This window comes from Lampris incognitus, chromosome 7, assembly GCF_029633865.1.
Source record: "Lampris incognitus isolate fLamInc1 chromosome 7, fLamInc1.hap2, whole genome shotgun sequence".
NCBI classification, from domain to species: Eukaryota; Metazoa; Chordata; class Actinopteri; order Lampriformes; family Lampridae; genus Lampris; species Lampris incognitus.
In genome coordinates, this window is record NC_079217.1 from 34,790,470 (window position 1) to 34,816,842 (window position 26,373).

Consider the following 26,373-nt stretch of genomic DNA (forward strand, 5'->3'; position numbering starts at 1 on the left):
TACTAGGTCCAGGAATGGATTCCCCAGACAGCTCACATGAGATCAAAGGAAGTAATGAAAGATATTTTTTACAATTGACATTGAATTTTTTTCTATTCAGCAAAAAATGAATTATGAGCAGTCCCAGTTATGCTAATTTATTTCCAAATTGTGTTGTTGGAAAGTATGTGATCAACTTTACTCAATGTTGCAAATGAATTAGAAATCCCTAAAATAGAACAGTGAACTGTTTTTGCTTACCACTAGTTTATTTGCATTTAATTGTGTTTTGAAAATGAGCGGCAATCAGGAAGTACTTGTAATTATTGTGGAAAGGTAGATTAAGGTTAGATGTGTTAAAGATGAAAACACGTTTTTATTCATGAGGTGTTAACCCAGTGGCTGAGAGTGCAATCAGTCTGAAAAATATGGTATTCATTCAGAAAACAGTTTAACTAAAGCCTGACATTGCTACCAATCTAACAACCACCTTATTTTCAATAGCATCTTAGACTTTCTCCCAACTATGTAGTGATTAACGGGGGGGGGGGACTTCTTGTAGCCTAAAGATATTTGAAGCAATATGTCAATTTTTAATCAACTTCGTTCAGCTCATCTAGTTTAAAGTAAATAATATATGAAACAGTTCTTCACCAAACTGCAACCCCAACAGTTCCTTTTACCACAACAGTCCATTTTCTTCTAATAGTGTATGTCAGTAGGACTGGGTTGAATTAGAGTTCATTCTGAAAGTTAAATCACAGGTGGACTCACGCAGAGGATGGATCATTATTGACCTTGATTCCTTGAGTACTGCACGGCCTAAGTCCTCTGCAGACACCCCGCTCCTCCCAAGTGTTTCAGCGTTGGCGCGAGGAGAATCTCTGTCCTCAGAGAGTTGGGCCGAGAGTGAAAGGAAAAAGCAAGCAGGAGAGAGAGAGATAGAGAAAGGACAGGATGGAGCCAGAGAGAATGAGTGAGACAAAGAATACAGGAGGAGGGGAGGAAGACAATCAGAGAGAGAGAGGGCAGTCCTTACCTGCAGGTTAATTAGCAACTATGGAGCCAAGGATGAGGTTACCTGGGGCTAAAAACTGCTTCCAGGCATAGTCCTCTGGTATTATCTGCTGGCCAGGTAATGTGGGGCCCCAGCAGGCTGTTTGAGAAGCTTAGGCTCTCTACGGCAGTAACCTGTGCTCTGCAGAAACTGGAGGGAATGCCAGAGGGTTAGCCTGACCTGCAGACAGTATCACCATGCAGATAGGAAAGACTTTATAGGTACTAAGAGCACAGCAGCTTTTAAAACTCACATGTAGTGACCATAAGATTTAATTGGAGGATAAAACGTTTTCCTTTGTTTTCTTTATCCATAAGCATAATAAAATTGTGTGCAGCAATTCACATTATGAGGTTCTGCAAATCTACAGTATAGGAACCTAGCAAAACTAAATGCACCTAACCAAGGGTCATCTGTTCTACTTGATCTAAGATTACTTTTATTTGAGGTGATTTGCTTACTGTGATATTTATGATTTTTTTTGTAATCATGTTGCTTGGGGGAAATATCAGGCAGGGTAGCATTTGCAGGTCAGAGTTTAGCTACATTTACAGCTTTATCCTACCGACTACCACAAAGGTAAAAGGATAATGATATGAATAGCATTATTAATGACAGTGAATTTACCTAATGGATAGAACATCACTAGGCTGTGAGACTTACAAATAGCCACTGTAGTATACCTATGAGAAAGAGAATCTGTGTCTCTAAATCTCCTGGCACTTCATTTCAAAGTTCTTGGCAGCCATTGTCACCCAGCTAAAAAGAAGCTCAGGATAGCTGCTGCCAAATATTGGCAAATTGGAATCTGCTGCCAATCATGTCATTTTATTGGCAGATCAGTAGGCTTGCCAGAATGTTAGATTTACGTACAGACACAATGAAAGGTCTGCCAAACATGCTAGTGTGCCAGGGAATGGGGTTACTACACACAGAGACGGTGTGGAGACTGTTCTTTGTACCTTGGTGGCTGATGGCTGTCTACAGGGGCTGGGTTTGCTTCTATTGGGGAATTTGGGTCCTGTGCCTTAGTTGTCTTTTGGAAGTATCTATGCAGGTCTGCACATGGTGGCAACACACCGGGCTATGGGGTTTTGTTTCTGTTTCCAGTATGTGTGTACATGTAAGCAATGTTTCAGATTTGAGTTCTTGTAATTAGTTATCTTGAAAATTGTGTGCATGCATGTAGTATATGTGTGTGTGTATGTGTTTGTGTGCACGTGGTTGTGTATGATGCTGTGTCCAGGGCTGTGTGTAGAGCCATCTGTCCACTGCTTTAGCAGTAGTCTTCCAGAACCCAGGCTTATCTGTGCATAAGGGGCAATGGCCTACTTTAACTTTCTGCTCACTCACTCAGTGTTAGCTGAGTATCAAGCATGCTAGCTTGTTTGCAGCAAGGCATGTTTATGTTCCCTCAGCCCTTTATTCTCTCAAACCTATTTCATTGAACTTACCTGAACTTAATCTAACCTACCTTAGCCTGACTTAAACTCAACCTCTCCCTAACCTTAGCCCAACACTTACCTTACCCTAACCTGAACTGGTAGCTAACTTATTCGAAAGCTAGCCCACAGGGTTGAGGGAACATAGGGCTGACCCCTGTTCGAGGTAGCTTTCCTCGCTTATTCAACTCAATACACACATTTTTACTTCTTTGCTTGCTAGTTTGTTTTACTTGGTTTTTCAGTTGTCCTGCCTCATTTCTTCTTTGTCTTTGAATTCACATCATGGACATTCTAACCCGATAAAATGTAATTGAATATATATATATATATATATATATATATATATATGAGTCTACAGACTACAACTGTATATGCCGTAAGTAAACAGTGTAAACAGTAGTATATGCCATGATTTCATCAATTTGCTATTAACGGCATTTCAGCTATTTGGCCCGGTGCTTACGGTAGTAGTGCATTAGAAGAGCATTAAGCCATGCTAGTCAGTACAGTTTTAGCAAAAGCGTATTAAGCTATGTAGGCTAGTCAGTGTTTGGTCCCAGTTAGGAAGCTGGCTGCTGTGGCTAATAGGTCAACCGTGATGGGCGGCGCAGGGGATGAGGGGCAAGATGAGTAAGAGGTTTTTAAGACTCAGACTGGGTGAAGCTCAGAGGGAGAGGCTAAGATGGGAAGGGTGGAGGATAGCAGAGAAGAGGAGGGATTAAACAGGGAGCGTTAAGTGGGCAAAACTTTTGGCAGATATTCAGTCAACTTCATCATCTGAGTTCTCTTTGACCTGCTGGAGTCTCTTGGCATATGGCAGTAAAGGCCTTTGTGCACCAAGTCCAAATTTTTCATATGCATTTTTTAATCAATAATCCCAAAAAAAATGTGATGCATAGAAACCTTGCATACTCAAGTGTGATATGTCTTTTTTTGTGTACTACGAAACAAAAGTGAGTTGTCAAACAGTGAGGATTACTTTGTGGTTCTTCTAAGGAGAAAAATAAAAGGAAATAGGGCCTATTGTGTACATCCATTTCTGAGAAAGAGTCAAGAGCAGGGAGAATTTCATAAGACGATAATCAGTGGCCCAATTTAAAAAGAAGCGCTACCACAATCTAGTTGGTATTGAACAGCATCTGGCAGGATTTCTATCATAGGGAAAAGTATATGCGGCACACTATGAGATTCCTTTGACACATGCAAAAAAAATGCAGAAAATCAAAACTGTTCTGAAATCAATGATTATGGACGACTTTTTCAGACTTGGTGTGTAAATGTAATGAACAAAAATTGGTCATATTTGTTTTTTACATGAGGAATTTTTGGACAAACAAGTTGGACTTGGTGTGCAAAAGGTGTTAACTCTGATTTGACCTAGTGTATGAGAGTGAAACATTGAGTTACCTCAACCAATGAGCTTAACCCAAGAAACTTTGCAGCCTTTCAGATTGAAGGGATCTGAGCCAACAAGAATGAGTGAATGATTTTTAAAACCCTTGTTGCAATAGTAGCACATAGTGGTTTTGTGTTTCTCTGTGGTCGTGCGTGCAGTGAGCATAAATCGATACTCTGGAACCTCTTGTCAAGAGCAACACATGCAAAACAGGTATAAGTTGAAGACCTCCTTAAGCCTCAACATTTTCTTCTGTGTGAAATATGAATGAGGACCCATTATAAGGGGCCATTCACATGTTGCATCTCTTTGCGTGCACAAATTCATTACTTTCAATGGAGACGCGTGACAAGCGCGCCCAAAACCAAAGTGATGCCATCGTGGCGTGCATTCGTTGCAACACGCTTGTTTTTTCAGACGTGTCCGTGGCACACCAAGATGGAAAAATCTCATCTTTTTTGAATGCGGCAAGCTCACCGCAGGTAATGTAACAAGAATTAACCAATCACAGCTCCACAGGACTTGCTTCATCATCAAAGAAGGTTGAATCAGTTCATTTGGACACACTGTTTATTGACAGATACGTTTCATTACTCAACTAAGTGACATCTTCACTCTAAACTGACTGCAGGTATCCCCACCCTTATAAACAACACGGTACAATACAGATGCATAACAACAGAAACTGACGACCAGTTTCATATGCAACTGTATTGTAGTGTTGTTTATTATGGTGGGGATACCTGCAGTCAGTTTAGACTGAAGATGTCACTTACTTGAGTGATGAAACGTATCTGTCAATAAACGTTGTGTCCAAATGAACTGATTTAACCTTCTTTGATTTTCTTACCTGGACAATTGAGCATGCATCAAGACAACTTGCTTTATCCTTTCTGTCCAAGGACAACTCTAGCAGTAAAGCTACTGTGAGGGATTTACGGTGCTGGAAATACATTTATCTTTGTTTTTACTTTTTTCCTAGTTAAGTTATTGTAGTCAGTGAGGCTTACTGCTAAATTATCACAACTTCTCTGCATGAAATGGGCAAATCAACAGACCGCTTGTAATTTGGACCAATTGTCATATTTCGTGTTGCGGTAACTTATGTCATCACAGCGTGCAGCTTTTGGTTGCTTAGTAACGTCAGGCATGACCGTAGCGCAACCTCCCAAGCACTTTGGATAAAAGAATGAAAGCGGCAAGGCTGGCGTTTTCCACGTGTTTTGTTTTTTTGAGTTTATGAGGAATAAACTAGGTTCATAATCACGATGTCACCAGAGTGGTTATCAAAAAGATTTGAATTGGTGGTTTTTAAAAGTAGAACGCTTGTTTATCTGTGGTGCTGTCAGCTTAATGTGGGAACAAAAGTAACTTTGAGCTAAGTCACTGAAGCTGATTTTGGGTATGGGTGACTGGAAATAAAAGACTGATCGCCAAATTATTAATAAAAAGTTTTAAAACAGGCAACACCACAGACAACAGCCTAGAAAAAGGCGTATGGCATCCAACACAGCCTTAGTTATTCCAGCGCCGGGCTTAGTTTTTGCTGGATCCTGCCGGAACAGGATCCAGGACCTCCCAATATGGGACCGGCACCTATTTAATTGGAGCCGGTACCTCCTTTGTCACTATCAAAATCTGTAAATACATTTTGAGAATTTAATGTTATTTGTTCTTTCATTCCTTTATTTCCCATTGAAGTTAGAAATCACTTGTTTGCCTATTTTGGATGCATTTTAAATCTGAAAAATATTTTAAAAATTCTGAAATCTGAGAAAAATCTGAAAAAAGAGAAGTCGGGTTATTCAGTGACAACTGAAGCGTGTGAGTTTTGTGTATGTCACGTTAGCTAATGTTACTATGATTTGAATTAGGATACCCTCAGTAATAAGGAGAAAACTGGTAAAATGTGAAAAAGACAATCAAATTTGTTAAATTTCTTCAAGCCAGTTGGTCAGTCAGACCTTAAGCAGGTCAAAGTTGTTTTGGCAGATAAACAGGGTGGCGATAATAGCGGAGGAGATCGATAGACAGACAGACAGACATTGGTTTCTTAGCCTGCTTGCTTTTTGTGGTTTTAAATAGAACTGTCAGCCCTAATTCCACACCCACCCCCCATTGTATCAATCCACAGAGGGGAAACCAGAGAGAGAGAGAGAGAGAGAGAGAGAGAGAGAGAGCAGCAAACTATTAGCAGCTGTTTCTACATGCCCCCCTCTGCTCATTTTGAGTGATTATTGCGAATGATTGTTTGTGATGGCAGTTTTGGTTAGTTTTTAGTTCTAACAGCTGGCACATTTTTCAATGAGCTCCAATCAAGCACTGTGGACTTTTTGATGTGTTCCATGAATTTTTCTCTCTGCCTGATCTGCCGGAACAGCACCCTCTCTGTTCTGGGACCTTTTGATTTACACATTAAGCTCTGGGCTAGAGTAACTAAGTGCCATTTCAAGAAGGAAACAGAGTTAATTTGTTGTTTAGCTAGTCTTCCCCCAGCAGTGCCTTGAGTGTGGTGCTTGATGAGGATACAGCAAGTAGCTGGGTACACGGCTATACCACCTGAGTTTCACACGGATGCTTACGCTCACTAGCTTGCTGTGTTGGCCTGGCGCCTCACAGCAGTGGCAACATCATAGGGTCCTCCACATGAATTCAGCTCACTGTGAACCCCCTGGGTTGATTATGAAAGCCTGGGACGCATTGCTCTTTTTGCATGTGTGTGCATGTGTTAGGGCAAAGGTGCATTCATGTAGGAATCCATTGCATGCATGTCACGCTTTGTACTTTCTCTCTTTGGCTTTGGCCTTCGACCAACAAGACCAGTCTAAATACAGAGGTAGAGATGTCGTGACAGCCTGACTAGGTTTCTGAATCAGGTGAAACTCAGAATTGATTCAGAGGTGAAAATAAGGATGCTGACAAAATGCAAAAATGTGATCAGAGCTTCCATCTCTTTCAACGAGGGAAGTGTGCTTCCTCTTACTCTTTCCTACGAATATTCACACTCAGATTAAATGAATGCAAGATCTGAGTGAGTGCCTTTATGTTCTGTTCCAAAGTGCCACAGTGCTGCCGACAGAAGTTTACGGTAATACATGAAACTAGTGGGATCTAAGAATTATACATTATCTCATAACCTTTAGAAAACCATGCATGTTTTCAAATCTTTGTTGTCGAAAGTAGAGTGGGTCGCCCAACATCCCTGAATTCTTTACTTTTAGACTGAAACATTTCATGTCAATAGGAGAGCTGTGTCTTAACCACTACACCATCACTGTGCACTCTTTTTTTTTTGTTTTTTGACTTGTATACCCATAGATTAATGCAGAGGAAAATAAATGGTTAGCTTTTAACCCAAAGAGGGACTTGTTTGTGAGTTTTACTGTCTTGTCAATGCTCCATTCTTCCAAAACTCATTTGACACTGTTGTAGTGTTTTCTAGCAGTGTTTTAAAAGTGTTTTCTTTCTTTTTAGTGGCAGGCATAGGCGCAAGTCCATGAATACTGGGATGGCATCCGGCGCTTTACCTGTGCCCCGTCCATAGGGTTAGTGGTTGTGTCAGGAAGGGCATCTGATGTAAAATTTTGCCAAATCAGTATGTGGATTGACAAGACCATACTGGATCAGTTGAGGTCCAGGTTAACAACAGCCGCCATTGATGCTGTGTCCTCACATGTTACTGATGGAAACTATCAAATCCACTGGGGCGACCCCTGATAAACAGGGAATAAGCTGAAAGAAGAAGTGTTTTCTAACAACTGGAGGTAAATTCTAGTTTGCTGAGCAATTAGGATATAAAGACTTTATTTGCAAGTAGGCATCCAGAAACCCTAAGAATAGAAAATCCATGCCCTCAGATCCTCTGGCAGCTGATAATTGACTTCACCCAAATATACAAAGAAATATGGCTGGGCATCTTTGGGCACATATGGCCCCAGCTTTTGGAGTGGTCCGCCAGAGGGTCTGAGGACTGCTGAGAAGCATTAGTTTGTTTTAAGAGGAAAATTAATATATATGTCATTTTTGTACTGCTTTTATTGGATTTGTTGCTTGCTGCTCAGATGAAATCAAACAGTTTTAATCCATTTAATCAAATTCTTTCCATATAATGAAAAGGATTTTGTGCCATTTCATGACTATAGTTACCATGGCGGTAGGCATTATGAATGCAGGGGGCTTAAGCCCATAACCAGGCTATACATTTACATTTGAGTTGTTAAAAGCAGAACAATAGCAAATCATGCCTCTATGGACCTCTTTTGGCCTGTTTTGCAATGTTGTCCTCTTTAGTGCTTGTGGGTTGTGGTCCGCACAGGATCATGATCAGGGCCGTCACAGGGGGGTATGAGGCCCTGTGTGAACATGACATGCATGTGCATGAATCACGGCTACACGCACATACTAGTTCTACTGCATGCATAATCACTACATATTTAACAAGAGGAACAACACAGCATCATCATGCACATAGTCAGCAGACTCTTTTTTTTTGTTTTAAATTGTGGACTCATTGAAGTGAGGTTTTGCAGTAATGACCAAACAAGCAGTGGAGTAATACGGACATTTACTGATATGTGTTGGCACCATAATAACAAACAACAATTGCCTTTTTCTTTTGAACTACTGAAATGACCACAGCAAACTTTTCCTTGTCTGGTCAGCTCTCATTTAACTTCTATGGCCAGGCGTGAGGCCCTGTGTGGCTGCACATTGCACAGCCCATGAGACGCTTCTGATCATGATTGCTGGGCTTTCCTGTAGTCAAATACATGTTATGTGTACATTTGAAGTCATTGCTTTCACATTTATTGTTGTTGCAATAATTGTATGGTTTTACTGTTGAAAAACACAAAAAATCATGGTACATTGGTAATGCGTTGTGTATTTTGTGTTTTTACATTAGAAAAAATATACTTTTTACACTCAAAACCTTTAAAGAATTTAAAAATCCTATTTAAAAGCATCATTTTCTTGTAACTTTGGGTTATAGATAATAACTTTTTTTAAGCTAAATATTCAAATATCGTAAATCAAGGTCATATTTCTCGCTTATGTACACTATATATTCACCTACCATCCAGTATACACTATCACCTACCATCCACCTCATAACTACATACTATACCTACTATGTGTTAGAACCAGGCCCTCCCTGTGATGGCCTGGCAGCCTGTCCAGGGTGTCTCCCTGCCTGCCGCCCAGTGACTGCTGGGATAGGCTCCGGCAGTTGACCCTGAGAGCAGGATAAGCAGTTTGGATAATGGATGGATGGATTTCTCTTTCTCTCTCTTTGTGTATATATATATATATATATATATATATATATATATACACACACACTCACTGGCCACTTTATTAGGTACACCTTGCTAGTACCGGGTTGGACCCACTTTTGCCTTCAGAACTGCCTTAATCCTTCGTGGCATAGCTTCAACAAGGTACTGGAAACATTCCTCAGAGAGTTTGGTCCATATTGACATGATAGCATCACGCAGTTGCTGCAGATTTGTCGGCTGCACATCCATGATGCGAATCTCCCGGTCCACCACATCCCAAAGGTGCTCTATTGGATTGAGATCTGGTGACTTTGGAGGCCATTTGAGTACAGTGAACTCATTGTCATGTTCAAGAAACCAGTCTGAGATGATTCGAGCTTTATGACATGGCGCGTTATCCTGCTGGAAGTAGCCATCAGAAGATGGGAACACTGTGGTCATAAAGGGATGGACATGGTCAGCAACAATACTCAGGTAGGCTGTGGCGTTGACACGATGCTCAATTGGTACTAAGGGGCCCAAAGTGTGCCAAGAAAATATCCCCCACACCATTACACCACCACCACCAGCCTGAACCGTTGATACAAGGCAGGATGGATCCATGCTTTCATGTTGTTGATGCCAAATTCTGACCCTACCATCCGAATGTCGCAGCAGAAATCGAGACTCATCAGACCAGGCAACGTTTTTCCAATCTTCTATTGTCCAATTTTGGTGAGCCTGTGCGAATTGTAGCCTCAGTTTCCTGTTCTTAGCTGACAGGAGTGGCACCCGGTGTGGTCTTCTGCTGCTGTAGCCCATCTGCCTCAAGGTTCGACGTGTTGTGCGTTCAGAGATGCTCTTCTGCATACCTCGGTTGTAATGAGTGGTTATTTGAGTTACTGTTGCCTTTCTGTCAGCTCGAACCGGTCTGGCCATTCTCCTCTGACCTCTGGCATCAACAAGGCATTTTCGCCCACAGAACTGCCGCTCACTGGATATTTTCTCTTTTTCGGACCATTCTCTGTAAACCCTAGAGATGGTTGTGCGTGAAAATCCCAGTACATCAGCAGTTTCTGAAATACTCAGACCAGCCCTCTGGCACCAACAACCATGCCACGTTCAAAGTCACTTAAATCACCTTTCTTCCCCATTCTGATGCTCGGTTTGAACTGCAGCAGATCGTCTTGACCATGTCTACATGCCTAAATGCATTGAGTTGCTGCCATGTGATTGGCTGATTAGAAATTTGCGTTAACGAGCAGTTGGACAGGTGTGCCTAATACAGTGGCCGGTGAGTGTATATATATACAGGTGTAGGAATTTTTTTTTAATTCATAGCAGTACAAGCCTGTTTTGTGCATCACACACTCATCAGCTGCCTAGTTGGCTATACAACAAGTAAAACAAACCAGCGAATAAATGCCATGTTGCCTTGCACCATGCCCCTCATTGCGGTGCACAGCAACCAATGGGAGGATAGGAAACATTTGAAAAGTAACACCAGGGACATTACAACCAATGAGGGAGAGACTGGGGCTGGTTTTGAAAATGTAAATCACCCCATTGGATGTTATTTTATTTTGTTATATGTTACCCCAGCCCTTTAAGCCCTTACTTTTTCAAAACCATCTATCTATCTATCTATCTATCTATCTATCTATCTATCTATCTATCTATCTATCTATCTATCTATCTATCTATCTATCTATCTATCTATCTATCTATCTATCTATCTATCTATCTATCTATCTATCTATCTATCTATCTATCTATCTATCTATCTATCTATCTATCTATCTATCTATCTATCTATACAGTTTCTGCTTGAATATATCATATCCCTGTGATATATCATAGTAACTTATGTGTGAAAGTAGTTGTCTTAGGTTTAACATTTCTTTTTTAGTCAGATGTTCTCTCTGAAAATGTCACTTGTACTACCAAACCAGAGGCAGAATTTAGAAAGCTCTTGAGTTGTAGTTTTAGAATGACACAGCAGAGCAGATTTTACTCTTTCATGAAAAAAACTATCATTTCCCTTGGTCAAGTTGTGTGCTGTCGTATCATCAATCATCTGACTTCGCAACTGCAAACGTATGTGTGTGTGTGTGTGTGTGTGTGTGTGTGTGTGTGTGTGTGTGTGTGTGTGTGTGTGTGTGTGTGTGTGTGTGTGTGCGTGCGTGTGTCCCAGCCCACCTAGTGAAGCTGTGCCAGCGCCTTGCCTCATCACAGCATCATGGGCATCTGTTTGAAACTGGGATAAAAGTAGCATATAAATAAAAGAGCTACGGCATGAATAAAAACACAGGCTTGTGATGCAAATGAATTGCTAGGCAGAGATCAACAGTGTGTGTATGTGTGTGTGTGTGTGTGCGCACATAACTACTTGCTCTTTCACTCGTGGCAAGGTGCTGCCATGATGGCAGGGATAGCAAATGGGAATGAAAGACACACACACACATGTACACAAACTCACATGCACCCATGAAGTGATACCCGGGCTCTGAAGTGGAGGACTTTCTCATGCATTAATGAGCAGCAGTTTTGACACTTGGTTCCTGAATGAGAAGAGAGGACTGTTTAACCATGTGTGTGCTGCTGGTTGTCTGCCTGCCTCCACAGGCCCTTCTAGTGCTGCCCGAGGTGACTTTATCAATTAAGGCTCCCTGGAAACTTATCAGAAATCCTTTATCCTTGATATGTACTCTTCTCCTCCATTACTCCCTCCCGTAATACTCCCCATTCTGACTTTACAGCATGGTGCATCCTGTTCTCTTGCTTTCATCCACTAACTGTTCTTCCTTTCTCCTTTTGAAACTTTCTGTCTAATTCCTGAACCTCAAGCCTGCCACTGTTCTTCTCCTACTGCAGATCTGTTCTCTCTCCCCTCCTTCGTTTCACTCACCATCTCTCTTCTCCGCAATTTGGCTTGTGACCACTTTTGCACCACTCATGTCTCAGTTGGCTCAGACCCTGAATATCTTTTCTCCTCTCTCCATTGCCCTTCATCCCCTCTCTCCTGTTAAGTTGTTAATTAAAGAAGTGTATTTACTGAAATCAATAGTGGAATCACAGTCTTCACCTTGCTTCCCATTCCATACACACACACACACACACACACATATATATATATATATAACTTTGTTAAAAGAACCCTTACCTTAACCCAATGCTTACCTTAACCGATAGTTAATTTATTTGCTGGCTAACCCACAGGGCTGACCCCATAATTAGCTAGCTAGTTCAGTATGTCAGTTAGGCTGTGACATGCCCCTCCGAATTATGCCTCAGAACCGCAAAAGGGTGGAAAAGAGAGGCGAGCAAGATATGTATTGATGGGGGAAAAACGGAAAGACCTGACTGGTGAGAAGGTTAGATGGACAGTCTATTAACATAACATTGCCCAGAGACTCCATTGAACAGTGCTGAACAAAGAGTGGCAAAAACACCTCACAAAAGCTCAAAACAAGGAAGAAAGCAAAACAAAAAAACAAAATGGATCTATGGCATGTACAGATCTGTCCCATCTGTAGAGATTGTCCCTCAAAATAAATTAACCTAACTGAGGCAAATTTGTAATTTGTGATATTGGGCTATACAAGTAAAACTGAGTTGACTTGACTTGACTATTTGTTGGTGATGAAAAACTGTATCCGCTGCAGGTTTGGTTAGCGCTGACTGCCTTTTCCAACAGACAGACATCCTTTCGGCTTGTGTGTTTGTTTAGAAAGTTTCCCAGCTGAGAGCCACTGTTAATGTTGGTCAGTCATAGGTGGACATATTTTTTGGTGCTTCAGTACAACACAGCGCATACTTTAGTGTACACAAATGTATGGAGGTGGCAACATTGAACGTTTCACCCCAATAATTGTTCAACAAATGTCAGTCATAAATGAGAGTCTGCCGGATATATATTAAGAGCGGTGTTGGAAAGAATTGGTATAAAGCTTTGGCAGAAGCCTCTGCAACAATGAGGCAATGCCAAGCAACCAAGCCGTTAAGCTGGCGAGCAGATCGCTGTCATGCTTCTCCTGTCTCTGCCTTTCAAAGGACTGCCATACTTACACTGTTGACACACGTTGATCTTTGTTTGAACGGGTTTGCGTGTGTGTGTGTGTGTGTGTGTGTGTGTGTGTGTGTGTGTGTGTGTGTGTGTGTGTGTGTGTGTGTGGATGGATGTATATGCATGTGTAAATGTGTGTATGTTAGTACATGTAGTTTATGTGTTGGTTCATGTGCCACACAGTACACATGAACTTTTCTCTATGTGAGCATGTGTGTGTTTTGTGTATCTTTACATTTCTGTGTGCATGTGTCTGTGTGTGTGTGTGTGTGTGTACGTGCATGTGTGCATGTGTTCTTTTATGAGTTTCTGTCTGTTTGTCCGTCCGTCTTTCTGTCTATTCATTTGTCCTATGTCCTAATGCTCAGTCTGTCTGTTAGTCTGTCAGTCCATCCATGTTATCTTTCTATCTGTCTGTCTGTCTGTCTTTTTGTCTGTCTGTCCATATATTGGTCCATCTCTCTGTCTGTGTATAAGTGTATGTTCGTTCTTTGGTCATGAGAGCTTACAGGCTCTGTGCACAGTGGTTCCTTAATCCAGTGTTTAGAAATGAGCCCTCCAGCTGTTGTGGCCTACAGAGACTGGTGCCTCTGAGAAGGCTTAGAGATGATAAGATGCTCCCTCCATCTCCATCACCCTTAGATGAGTTCTACCTTTTTCTCTCTCTCTCTCCCTTTCTTTCTTTCATTCTTTCTCCACTCCAACTCTCTTATAATCAATTTTTTGTTTCTCCCTGCTTATCTTCCTTTCTCTCTGGCTGCCTTCCGTCTTTCCTTCCTTCTAGCCTGCTTTTCTAATCCAGAACTATTTACATCTGTGTCGACCGTGAAATAAAAATGTACTTCTAATCTCATGCTGCTCTTACAATCACACATTCAGCTAAGGTCTTGACCTTGTATTATGAACTTTCTCCTCCACTCCGTTAATCCCTCCGTAGGAACATAGATTGCTTCTGAAAAGGAAGTGCCTGTTGTGTTCGCCAAAGATAGATGTCTTACAGGGTAATGGGAGTTTACTGGCTGCATTGTGACGCACACAATCTACGTACAAAGGATGCTAGAGGGGGTAAAGAGGGCAATTTTTCAAGCCGCTTACACATAGGTGGCTCTTTTTCTATTTCTATCTCCATTTCTATTTCCATTTCTGGCACTATTCGGGATTCTAATTGAGAGTTAAATAAAAATTTTACTGTCGACAGCCTTACTATAACGCGCAGCAGCAGCATCCCAATTGCTTTTTTCCCCCTCCCTGTGATAAGTCTTGCTAGAAAAATGAAATCTTAAAATATGAAAAAGTATGCATTGGAAAGTATGAAATGCAATGTGATTCACAGTCCTCTGTTTATTTATCCTCTATTGAACGGCAGTGAGGTCCTGTGAAGAGTCTGTCAGCAGCCGGGCTGCAGGCTGCAGGCTGCGGGCTGCAGGCTGTGTGCCAGCAGAGATGCAGGAAGGCCAGCATATTCTGCACAGACAGAGACAGAGCAACAGGCTGGCCTGTCTGTCAGCTACAATATAATGACAATATTCAAACCCAAACTTGGCATGACAGACATATGCTGTGGACCAAATCACAGTGTATCAAAAATGACTTACAAGTCCAGTGACTGAGGAATATTGTAAATACCAATGAATAATGAAAATTATTTTAGTGCGTGCTGCAAAATGAACATCTTTTGCAAAAAAAAACCCCTGTTTGACTTTGGCTTGAGTTTAAACAACTGGCCTCATATAAACAACATGCTACTGGTTTATACTGTTGGCCTGTGTCATGAAAATGATCTTAGATTAGAGCTCACAATGGACAATTCACAGGACATGATCCGTTACCTGTAATCAAATCACCGCCATCTTCATCTTCACCATGCACACATGACTTACTTCCCAGCAGTGATTTTGGACATGGATGCATGTTTGTGGGGGGAAATGTAATTTAATTTAGGCTATAATGTCTTTAGCTGATCCGGAAATAGGATAGTGCATGTACATATTTGTCTTCCTTGTTCTATTATGCCTGACAGATAAGACTAAATATGGACAGCAGCCCCATGGTTCTTTAAAGGAATTATAACTTAGTAAAAGACGAAAAACTACCCCAGTTATTTACTGTGTGCTTGTGCACCGCCAAACAAATCTAAGTTCACATCACTACCTCTCATCCCCGCTTATCATTTCAACTCAGTGTATGTTGATGAAGAGCTTTCTCCTCTCACAAGAACAACATCAGAGGAGATTTGTTTGTGGAAAGGCAGAGAACAACTGAAAAGGCAGCCCAACATACAGTATTCCTCCATTTAACCCCTACATATTTTATGTGATCCTTCACCACGTGGCTTCATTGTTTATTTGACAACTCAGTGCATTTTAAAAGAGGAGTTTGGTTCAGAAAACCATTCTTTTTTCCTAACGAGGTGAAAAGGCAGAGGACGTGGGGCTGCAGAGATACACACGACCTTTCACCTCTTAAGATTATGAATAGCCATCTATGTGTGGGGAGGATTTCGCTGTGTGTGTGTGTGTGTGTGTGTGTGTGTGTGTGTGCGTGCGTGCGTGTGTGTGTGTGTGTGTGTGCAACTTTTATGCAGTGAAATTGATTAGAATAAATGTATATTAAATATTTATTAATTTCTACTCTTTGTTTTTTTTAAAATGTTTTCCTGTCTCTCCTCTTCATCTTTCAGCAAAACTGAGATTACTGTTATGAGTGAGTTCAACTTTTCTATGGTAATACTTGATCAAGACGGGCGTCCTGGTAGCGTAGCGGTCTATTCCGTTGCCTACCAACACGGGGATCTCCGGTTCGAATCCCCCGTGTTATTTCTGGCTTAGTCGGGCGTCCCTACAGACACAACTGGCTGTGTCTGTGGGTGGGAAGCCGGATGTGGGTATTTACCCTGATTGTTGAACTAGCGCCTCCTCTGGCTGGTCGGGTCGCCTGTTCGGCGGGGCGGGGACTGGGGGGAATAGCGTGATCCTCCCACACGCTACGTCCCCCTGGTGAAATTCCTCACTGTCAGGTGAAAAGAAGCGGCTGGCGACTCCACATGTATCGGAGGAGGCATGTGGTAGTCTGCAGCCCTCCCCGGATTGACAGAGGGGGTGAAGCAGAGACCGGGACTGCTCGGAAGAGTGGGGTGATTGGCCAAGTACAATCTGTGAGAAAAAGGAGGGGGAAAAAAAGTTGATCAACACTTTGTACTTAGTGGCTACTCTGTCTCTCTCTCTCTCTCTCTCTCTCTCTCTCTCTCTCTCTCTCTCTCTCTCTCTCTCTCTCTGGAAATTTGACAAAGTTAATTTTTTTGTTCGAACGTCATCGGGAAAATCATAGCATCAAATGTATCTGTTTGCAAAATGTACCCAAAAACATGTCTACTTATATTTTTCATTGTTTTTGCACTATGGAAAGAAAATCCTGCACAAAGACTCAGACCTGAACGGACTGATTTCTCTCCCTCATTCAGACTCAACGCCTTTGTTTTGTTTTGTTTTGTTTTTTTGGGAACACGTGTCCATCAGAAGTTGGCATTGCTTGACTAAGCTGTTGGCTGTTCTGTTCCACTCTTTCTTCCCTCACGCTTCTGTCCCTCTCTTTCCATCTATGAGTAATTTAGTTAGTAGTTACTTATACATGTGCGCCACAATATGAACTTGAATGTATACATTTCTTTTGTCAATCAACAAGCTAAACTGTCTCTCTGGTCCTTGCAGTGTGTGTGCGGGCGCTGGACGTGACCGTGTCACAGAGAAGCATCCAAGTGGCCCGAGGCCAGGCGGCCATCTTGCCCTGCTCCTTCACTACCAGCGCAGCCCTCACCAACCTCAACATCATCTGGATGGTCATACCACTGTCCAACGCCAACCAGCCAGAACAGGTACACACGCCATTTAGAGAGCCATGCAGTGACACAGAGGGGTGCTTTCAAATCTCCTCAGCACGGCGCCCATCCGAGTTCTCTCACAAAGTGACGTTGCATTTTGAAAAAAAAGTGGAAAAACTAAAAGAAATAGAGTAGAGGTTAACAAAGAGAAATCACTAAAAATATTATTTTACGGTGTTTTATTTATAACCAGCGTGTTCTGTGTGCATTTTTGAGGAGTTGCATTCTCTAGAGCAGTTTTAAATTCATTTTAATATACATTTTATATTTTCTCTAATCGAAATATACCAGATAGCAGCATAAGGAAAATAATTTCACTCTTTTTTTATTATTAGGATGCAACAATTTACATTTGTACTTTAATTGATACCTATTTCTCAAGTAATCAAAAGTGTATAACAAAAAAAAAATCAACATTATTTTTTACACAGACACTATTTTTGCACAGCATGTATTTCTTTAAGTTTTTTGCCTAAAACTCTGGGCAAAAAAAAAAATTGTCATAAATAAATGTCTTCATCTAAATGGTTAAAATGCTAGCAGCAACAAATGATGTTGTGCATAACGTATGTAAGGCCAGATAACCATTGACATTGAGGGACAGAGAGTAATGTTTCAAGTTATTGCTTTCAGCCCTAAAACACACACAATTTTATACTGAGTGCTGGACATCTCTTGTTTCTGAGCACACACACACACACACACACACACACACACACACACACACACACACACACACACACCTCTGTTCTTTTTCCTAACCTTTGCTGTTCTTACAAGTCTCGCTCCTCACCTTCAGGGTTCACTACAACTTTCATGTCCAAAATTATTTTTTATAAACCAGTTAATATAAAAACATATTAATATTGCTTCTATATGTTAGATACATTATGCAAGTAATGTCCCTTGATATGCATCCTAACCTGCTACAAACAGAATTTTAAATTAACAGACGACTACTGACATTTTGGTAAACACTTTATATGACATTCATACCCAAGTGTGGAATGGATGAGTTGATTGATTTTTAACTGAGTAACATGTATATCCTTTAGGCACAGAATAAACACATTGTGTCTTTGACAAACTTGCAAAAGATACATTGTTATCTATCCACAGCACAGCCCATTTTTGTGATTATCCCATAATTTAAGAATCATCCATTTTATTGAGAGTATTGCTATATTGTGTGTGATTGTGCAAATATGTGCAATGTCTGGGGGATTCATGTGAAAAACAGGCATATGTGGTGTGCTGTTTCGAGAAATAATAAAATATACTATTTGTTCCTTGTTGTTTCACATTTACGCTACTGTAAATAAATCACCTGGATGATCAAATTGCTGTTCAACACGAACCATGCAGCCAAAGCAGGTACTTATTTCATCCTTGATATGTGTTAGGATATTATGCCATCATAGATATATAGTAATAGTGAGTGTTATAGAATAGTGAAGCCTATATCTAGATGTGTGTCCCTTAGATGACAGTACCGCTCTGCAGCAGTGAGCAGCTTGGATAAATTAGGCTGGGCTGGGGAAGTACTCCAGAAGTTGGTGGGTTTTTGCCTTTAGAGGAGACATTAACTTCATGGCAACGAGGTTCTCGATCATTTAACTGCTGCACTATTGCCTGGGGAAAGTTGTAGCAGTTTCATCAATGCATATGTAGTTTTTTGTGAGCTGCAGGGCTTTTAAGCTAATGCCAATCTAGGTACTAATATTATCCACTCAGCATTCACAATGACCAAGGCTGTCATTTTGACAGTTTTGGAATTTCAAAGTTTAATAACTTTGTGGAAAAAAAATACAGACCTGCTGCTCCCTGAATGCTCCTAAAATTGCATATATTTGCATTAAAATGTTTTAGATCAATTGCACAAAAAAAAGTTATGATATCTAACTAATACGACCATGAGCCATCAAAAAGAGTGCTCATAATTTGCACGTGATCGTGCACGTCATGTCACTATTTATGACGTGTGTCGGTCGCATCATTTCCTTCACGAAGTTCATTGCTCTGTCCTAGAAACACACTAGTGTTCTCCAATGCAGAGAAATATTCTAAACTTGAGTTTTGATTATTGCCAACATGCCTGGGTACAGGTGCTGTTAAAGACGCACCATGACTACCACCGAGGCGTTGCAGTATTTACAGGCGTTGGACAGCGGCCATTTTAAAGTGTTGGAAAAATAGTATGAAAGTTGTTAAAATGTTAATTTTCGTGTCGGTTAGTTTCATAACAGACATACTAACATATGTAATGCATTAATATCTCAATTGGGTGTTTAACTTGACAAAATATAGAGTTTAAAAACCGTGGGCGGTCATTTTGACGGCCCATGGTCGTTCTAGTGATTTTTAAGTTCCGGTCGTTGTTTGGGGCTGTTTCAATATTTATTTTCAGTTCTTTTTTTACATTTCACGTTTTATAGGCCTTGCTACATTTGTTAGATTTTTCCATTTTGTTTTTCAGGTAATATTTTCACTTTTTCCAATTTCAAGTTTGACCATGTCTCTCTGAAGTTTAAATTGTTTAAAAATAGTATTCTAGTTGTTAAAATGTTAATTTTGGTGTCAGACTTTTCCTAACAGACATACTAACATATGCAATGCATTAATATCTCAAATGGGTATTTATCTTGACAGAATATAGTTTAAAAACCGGCCATCATTTTGACCGCCAGTGGTTGTTTTAGGTAGGGGTGAAATCGCGGTGAAGACAAAATGTTTGACATGCAAATTTTTTTCTCAGTCTTTTATTTAGCGGTGAGGGTCCTCTGCTAGAAAGCTAGGCAGGATTTTAGTGGAAAAGATTGTAATACTCGTCCTCTCACTTTGTTATATGTATTATATGTTATATGCCCAGGTGTGCTGGTAAGAGTTGCAGTGCTACTTTTGGGAAGTTGGAAGCTACATAAGGAGTACTCATTTCAAAAACTGCCATGCGCTTGCTTATGCCTTGTTTTCTTTGGCCACAGCTAATAGCCGGTTTAGCGATGGTAGCAAGTTGTAACCCTTTCATCTCGTTTAAACTTGGTGTCTGCATTGCACATAATGTGCATGTAGAATCAGTTCATCTGGACACAACGTTTATTGAGAAATGAATGGATTCAACTTCCTGTGGTTTCCTTACCTGTATTTACTGAGTATGCAGAAAGATGTGCGTGTAGTGACACGTTTGTAGCTTTGTGTGTGTGTGTGTGTGTGTGTTTGTGTGTGCGTGTGTGTGTGTTTGTGTGTGTGTGTGTGTGTGTGCATCATGTCTGTGTTTAAGAAATTCTTGCAAAGACAAACTATGATTTAATTGACCATTTGAAAGAAGAGGTGTGGTGTACCCCCCCCCATTACAACCCAGGTTTTAAATTAGGTGAAACTGATGGTCACTACACAGCTGTCTGTACCTGTGCCACCATTGTCACCACTAGTTTGATTTCTCATGAAGATGGAGCTGTGTGTGGACTGCCTCAGACTGAGCCAAGGTCATACACATGCAAGCTGCTCTCCCATGCACATCTCTCTCCCTTTCTCAATCACACACACACACACACACACACACTACTACTACTACTACTACATGAACCCTTAAATTGGTTAAATTGTAGTGCAGGAAGCAACTGCTCTTTTTTCTTCTTCTCAGTTTGTCTCTGTCTCCCTCTCTACAATCTTTCAGTTACCGTCATTTCGCCTCTTCTCCGGTATCTTCTCTGTTTCTATTATTCTATTTTCTTTCTATATATTTTTCTCTAGCGCCCCCCCCCACCCCCCTGCCTCTACAGGACCTCTGTGATTCCATTTGAGTTGTTTAACATGCAGCTGCAGGCCCTACAAGCTCACCTGCCTCTTTCCACTTTGAACCCCGGCGCCGGTCGGCCGTCCACATAACACAATCATCTTCTGCACTAATTACCCCACGCCCACGACAGGCCCTATACCGCAGCTGTTCTCACCCCACACACACACACACGCACGCACGCACGCACACACACACACACACACACAGCTTTTGCATTTTAGACAGACATGCAAACAGTACATTTATATATATTTGCAGGCTCTGCATGCGCAAATGTTCTTACACGTTTTTTGGTACTCTCCATGAATACCAAAAACTAAAACCACCTATCCATCTGTCCACAAACTTGTACACTCTCACTTAGCACCACCATGCTCTTATGTGCACGCCGACTGCCACATGTGCATGCACAAGAGATGCATGAAGACAAGCTAGCACATGGAGATGTGTGCACACTTACTCAGGAATGAGTATGCATGCGACTGTGAAATGTCAGGCAGGTTAGCTTGCTGATGACTGCTGATGAATTTAGAAGGTTGCATATATGCATCAATGTGCATCTTGCTCTCACACCATATGCTCACACCATGATGCACTCCTGATGCACTCCACACGGAGAAAAATAGATCCAGGCACACTGGTAAACACACGAGTATTAAAGTAAGGATGAACACACATAACATACAATGAAGGCCTAATTGTCACACACATGCCCATACACGAATACATTTGCATAGACCCTCACACACACACACACACACACACACACACACACACACACACACACACACACACACAAAGCAAAAAATCACTCACACCTCTCTGGAAAGAAAATTTAACTGCCGCCTATTTTGTGACCCAAAGCAGTAGTTCTGCTATCACACTGTTAGCGTGAACCTGGTTAGTGATTTGCCAAAAAAGTTAGCTATGATATAAAGTGCTGTTTGGAGTGACAGTACAAGGTCATTTCTCAGGAAGTGGCTGTCATGTGTGATTATGGTTGAAGCTAAAAGCCATTAAGAATTACTGAACAGAAATGAACTCTGTACACTCACAAGCCCTCACTACCAGTACTCCCACTTTGGCATGTATTCATGAACCACCCATTTCGCTGTCCCTGAAAATCAAGCACCAATGAATAAGTTGGAAAAAAGGACACTTTAATTTGCTCAGAAAGTGCAGTGACAGTAACTGCAACTATTTCAGCTATTTTATAGGTCCCAAAGAGGTAATGTCTCTGCACATGCTCAACATGGCTTGATTGCGTTGCTATAAAATCTGTCTTACATTTTGGCCAAATTTCTCAGACTAGTGCAGTGCCTGTTCAAAACATGCCTGTTCGGACTGGGTCGATTGCTTTGGCATCCGGCGTTGCTGCTTGCAGCTTTCTCGAGAACCGCTCATCCAAATAACTTCACAATTGACCCTGAACTTCCCCAGGTCCTCGGCTCAGCAATGCACCCACCAAGTGTGAAGTCGAACGGATGAAGGCTTGTTGAGAAAATCTAAGGACAGGCGTACAGACACTCCTCCCATTTTAGTTTCATACCATGGCCCATGATGTTGTCCAAGTACAGTACATCCTTAAGGCTGCTTAATGACCTCCACATTACATACTGTATCCTCACTTTGCAAATCTTACATATCCATCGGCCCGCTCTCCATCAGGGCTACACTTATATTTGTTTATGAGTTAAGGAAGTGCATCTGTCGGATGTGTCTAGAGTCTGTTTAGACCCAGTTCCCTGAGGTAATGAATTAGAGACGAGATGTTTCACAACTTATGTTGTTTACTCACTTTACTTCCCATTAGATTTGATATGTGGCAAAAAAAATAGGACAACGTTCAAAATATAGTTCTGGTTACCATTAAAACTCAAAAAGATCAGATGCTAAAAGAACAGAAACTTCAGTTGTAAGCCTATTTATTTCTATTTACCCAGCATAAATTTGCCAAGTAAGGATGCTGGCTCCAAAAAGTCTCCAGTTGTATGGAAGTCAATGGGAAACCCTCAGCTTCTCTCTATAGAAAAATACAAAGTCAATACATTTTGTCCACATGAATTTAGGCTCTCAATAGTTGAATTGACTTCTTCTAATGTGTGTTTTGGTGAAGATTTTGAAAATTATTGTTACATTAAGAGGATATAAAGACTTAAAGATCAGTATGTATCAGGATATGGCTGCCTTAATTGACAGGTCTTTCTCTGGAGTGATTGACAGGTTACTGGTGGGTCTGAAGCAGGTCCCACTTCAGCTCTCCACCTTGCTGACTAACTTTAGATGACAAGATGGCGACAAGTATTTTTACTTGAACTTGGGGCTTCAAAAAGACTCTTCAGAAAACTATGGGTGACATTACACTACATCCATATTTCATCCAGTCTATGGTTCCTATACAATCCCATCTATGTGGTCCATCTCAGCATCTTGACCTTTGCCTGACATTAGATTGAACCAAACTAGACAGCAAGATTATCATAACTGAGGAAGGGGTGGCGTTTGCTTTCGCTTATTATGTGACATGGAGAGCCTTGGATTATAGCAGAATAGGAACGTCGGTGTGTGTTGGTTTGTCTATGTGTGTATGGTCATGGGAATTTTTTTTGGCTGGGCCGGCCGGCAACCAGCCCTACAACCACGAATGTTGATGAGCTGCCATGGTTAGAGTGACTGACTGAGTGATCATGTTTGACATGATTGGGCCGCTGGATCAGGTGACCAACGACATCACTTAAGTTACACAATTGGTCAGCTGACCAACAACGTCACTAGTAAACATGAAAGTGGGAATTTCCGTATGTTGCGCTTTCAAAATCAATCGTTGCAGCAGTTCCAGTTCATTCCACAAACGCCGGGAATGTCTGTCACTGATCATGTTCAGAATGACGGAGTGATCATGTTTGGAGTGACAGAGAAAAAGCTACATGGTTGTGCCACTGGATCAGCTGATCAACAATGTTACTGAAGTTATATGATTGCTTGGCAGATAGCTATGGCACACTAACGAATGGAATATTGTTGCAAGCTGAGCCTTGCCCCTTGAAGGAGGGGGCTTTGTGGGTAACCTGTGGGGGTGACGTAGATGCACGCAGCCATGTGTGTATGTTGTTCTTAGCCGCAGCCAAAAAAAAAAAGTTTTTAGCCGCAGCCACAGAGATAGCAGTGTGCTGACAGATAGGAAGGTTGCCACCGTTACCAAGTGATGATTTTTATGCATCAGAGGGAGGCTGTGTGTTAAACTGTACTGCAATGCTGAAGTAAAGTGCCCCGTTCTCCACCGCAGAGTTGGTCCAGACTCTTTGTGAAGCCAGGCTAAGCTAAATAGGCTAGCGAGACACCAGAGGGTCCCAACTACGGTTCGGGGCTGCGAAGCTGGAGAGGTAACTACACTCACTGGCCACTTTATTAGGTACACCTTGCTAGTACCGGGTTGGACCCCCTTTTGCCTTCAGAACTGCCTTAATCCTTCGTGGCATAGATTCAACAAGGTACTGGAAACATTCCTCAGAGAGTTTGGTCCACATTGACATGACAGCATCACGCAGTTGCTGCAGATTTGTCGACTGCACATCCATGATGCGAATCTCCCGGTCCACCACATCCCAAAGGTGCTCTATTGGATTGAGATCTGGTGACTGTGGAGGCCATTTGAGTACAGTGAACTCATTGTCATGTTCAAGAAACCAGTCTGAGATGATTCGAGCTTTATGACATGGCGCGTTATCCTGCTGGAAGTACCCATCAGAAGATGGGAACACTGTGGTCATAAAGGGATGGACATGGTCAGCAACAATACTCAGGTAGGCTGTGGTGTTGACACGATGCTCAATTGGTACTAAGGGGCCCAAAGTGTGCCAAGAAAATATCCCCCACACCATTACACCACCACCACCAGCCTGAACCGTTGATACAAGGCAGGATGGATCCATGCTTTCATGTTGTTGATGCCAAATTCTGACCCTACCATCCAAATGTCGCAGCAGAAATCAAGACTCATCAGACCAGGCAACGTTTTTCCAATCTTCTATTGTCCAATTTTGGTGAGCCTGTGCGAATTGTAGCCTCAGTTTCCTGTTCTTAGCTGACAGGAGTGGCACCCGGTGTGGTCTTCTGCTGCTGTAACCCATCTGCCTCAAGGTTTCGACGTGTTGTGCGTTCAGAGATGCTCTTCTGCATACCTCAGTTGTAATGAGTGGTTATTTGAGTTACTGTTGCCTTTCTATCAGCTCGAACCAGTCTGGCCATTCTCCTCTGGCCTCTGGCATCAACAAGGCATTTTCGCCCACAGAACTGCCGCTCACTGGATATTTTCTCTTTTTCAGACCATTCTCTGTAAACCCTAGAGATGGTTGTGCGTGAAAATCCCAGTAGATCAGCAGTTTCTGAAATACTCAGACCAGCCCGTCTGGGACCAACAACCATGCCACGTTCAAAGTCACTTAAATCACCTTTCTTCCCCATTCTGATGCTCGGTTTGAACTGCAGCAGATCGTCTTGACCATGTCTACATGCCTAAATGCATTGAGTTGCTGCCATGTGATTGGCTGATTAGAAATTTGCGTTAACGAGCAGTTGGACAGGTGTGCCTAATAAAGTGGCCGGTGAGTGTATATTGATGCTTGTGGAAACGCTAAGAACGGCATATTTTGCTGCTCTTCTACATCTGATGGCACACTGTAAAGCTACGGTCACACATGCGCGAATGCAGGTGAATGGCCATCGCCTGCCGAGGCGAAATTCACACCTTGTCACGCTGAATGTGGGCAGTGCTGGATGTGACGCACGCAGAAATCAGTTTGCTGGTTTGTAGTCCTTTTGAGTGGTTGTGGTTGTTGGTCACGTCACACATGTACAGTTGTTGGTTTTGTGACGGGAAAATGTACACTGAAGTCCAGAGAAAGATAAATAAATGCTTTGTATGTAAAGAGAAAGACACCTTAATATAATTCCTTCTGAAAAATCTTTACACTCCTAATTTGAAAATTATTTTCTTTTGCTTAATTAGCGATAGGCATTTTACATGAAAGTTAAAAAAGAGTTTCAAAACGTTTGACGAAAACCATTCTTAAAGTTACATAAAAAAAAAAATCTGACAAACAACCTGGTTTGTTTTTCATTTTTGTATTAATTCATAGAATGGCAACCTTTCAGAAATATGACACGGTCACCTGGCAGCACTAATAGATAGATAGATAGATACTTTATTTATCCTGAGGGAAATACAAGAGTCGTTACAGCTCGCATAATCCAGAAGCACAATATGGGCAGCACGGTGGTGCAGTGGTTAGCGCTGTCACCTAACAGCAAGAAGGTCCTGGGTTCAAACCCCAGGGTTGTCCACCTTGGAGGGTCATCCCAGGTCCTTTCTGTGTGGAGTTTGCATGTTCTCCCCGTGTTTGTGCTGGGTTTTCTCCGGGTGCATGCATCCATAGCAATGGTCTGTTATTCACAGCAGTGGTCTGCTCTTTAGAAATAACTGATTGTAGAATGCCGTTATTG

General features: G+C 41.7%; 1 protein-coding gene across 1 annotated transcript in view; it reads left to right on the plus strand.

The window, feature by feature from the left end:
- Positions 1-26,373, plus strand: part of igsf11 (immunoglobulin superfamily member 11) — a 175,685-nt gene that overhangs the window by 124,125 nt on the left and 25,187 nt on the right. The window contains exon 3 of the mRNA XM_056284040.1: positions 16,906-17,069. Within this exon, the coding sequence (XP_056140015.1) occupies positions 16,906-17,069 (164 nt within the window). The remainder of the gene's footprint in view (positions 1-16,905; positions 17,070-26,373) is intronic.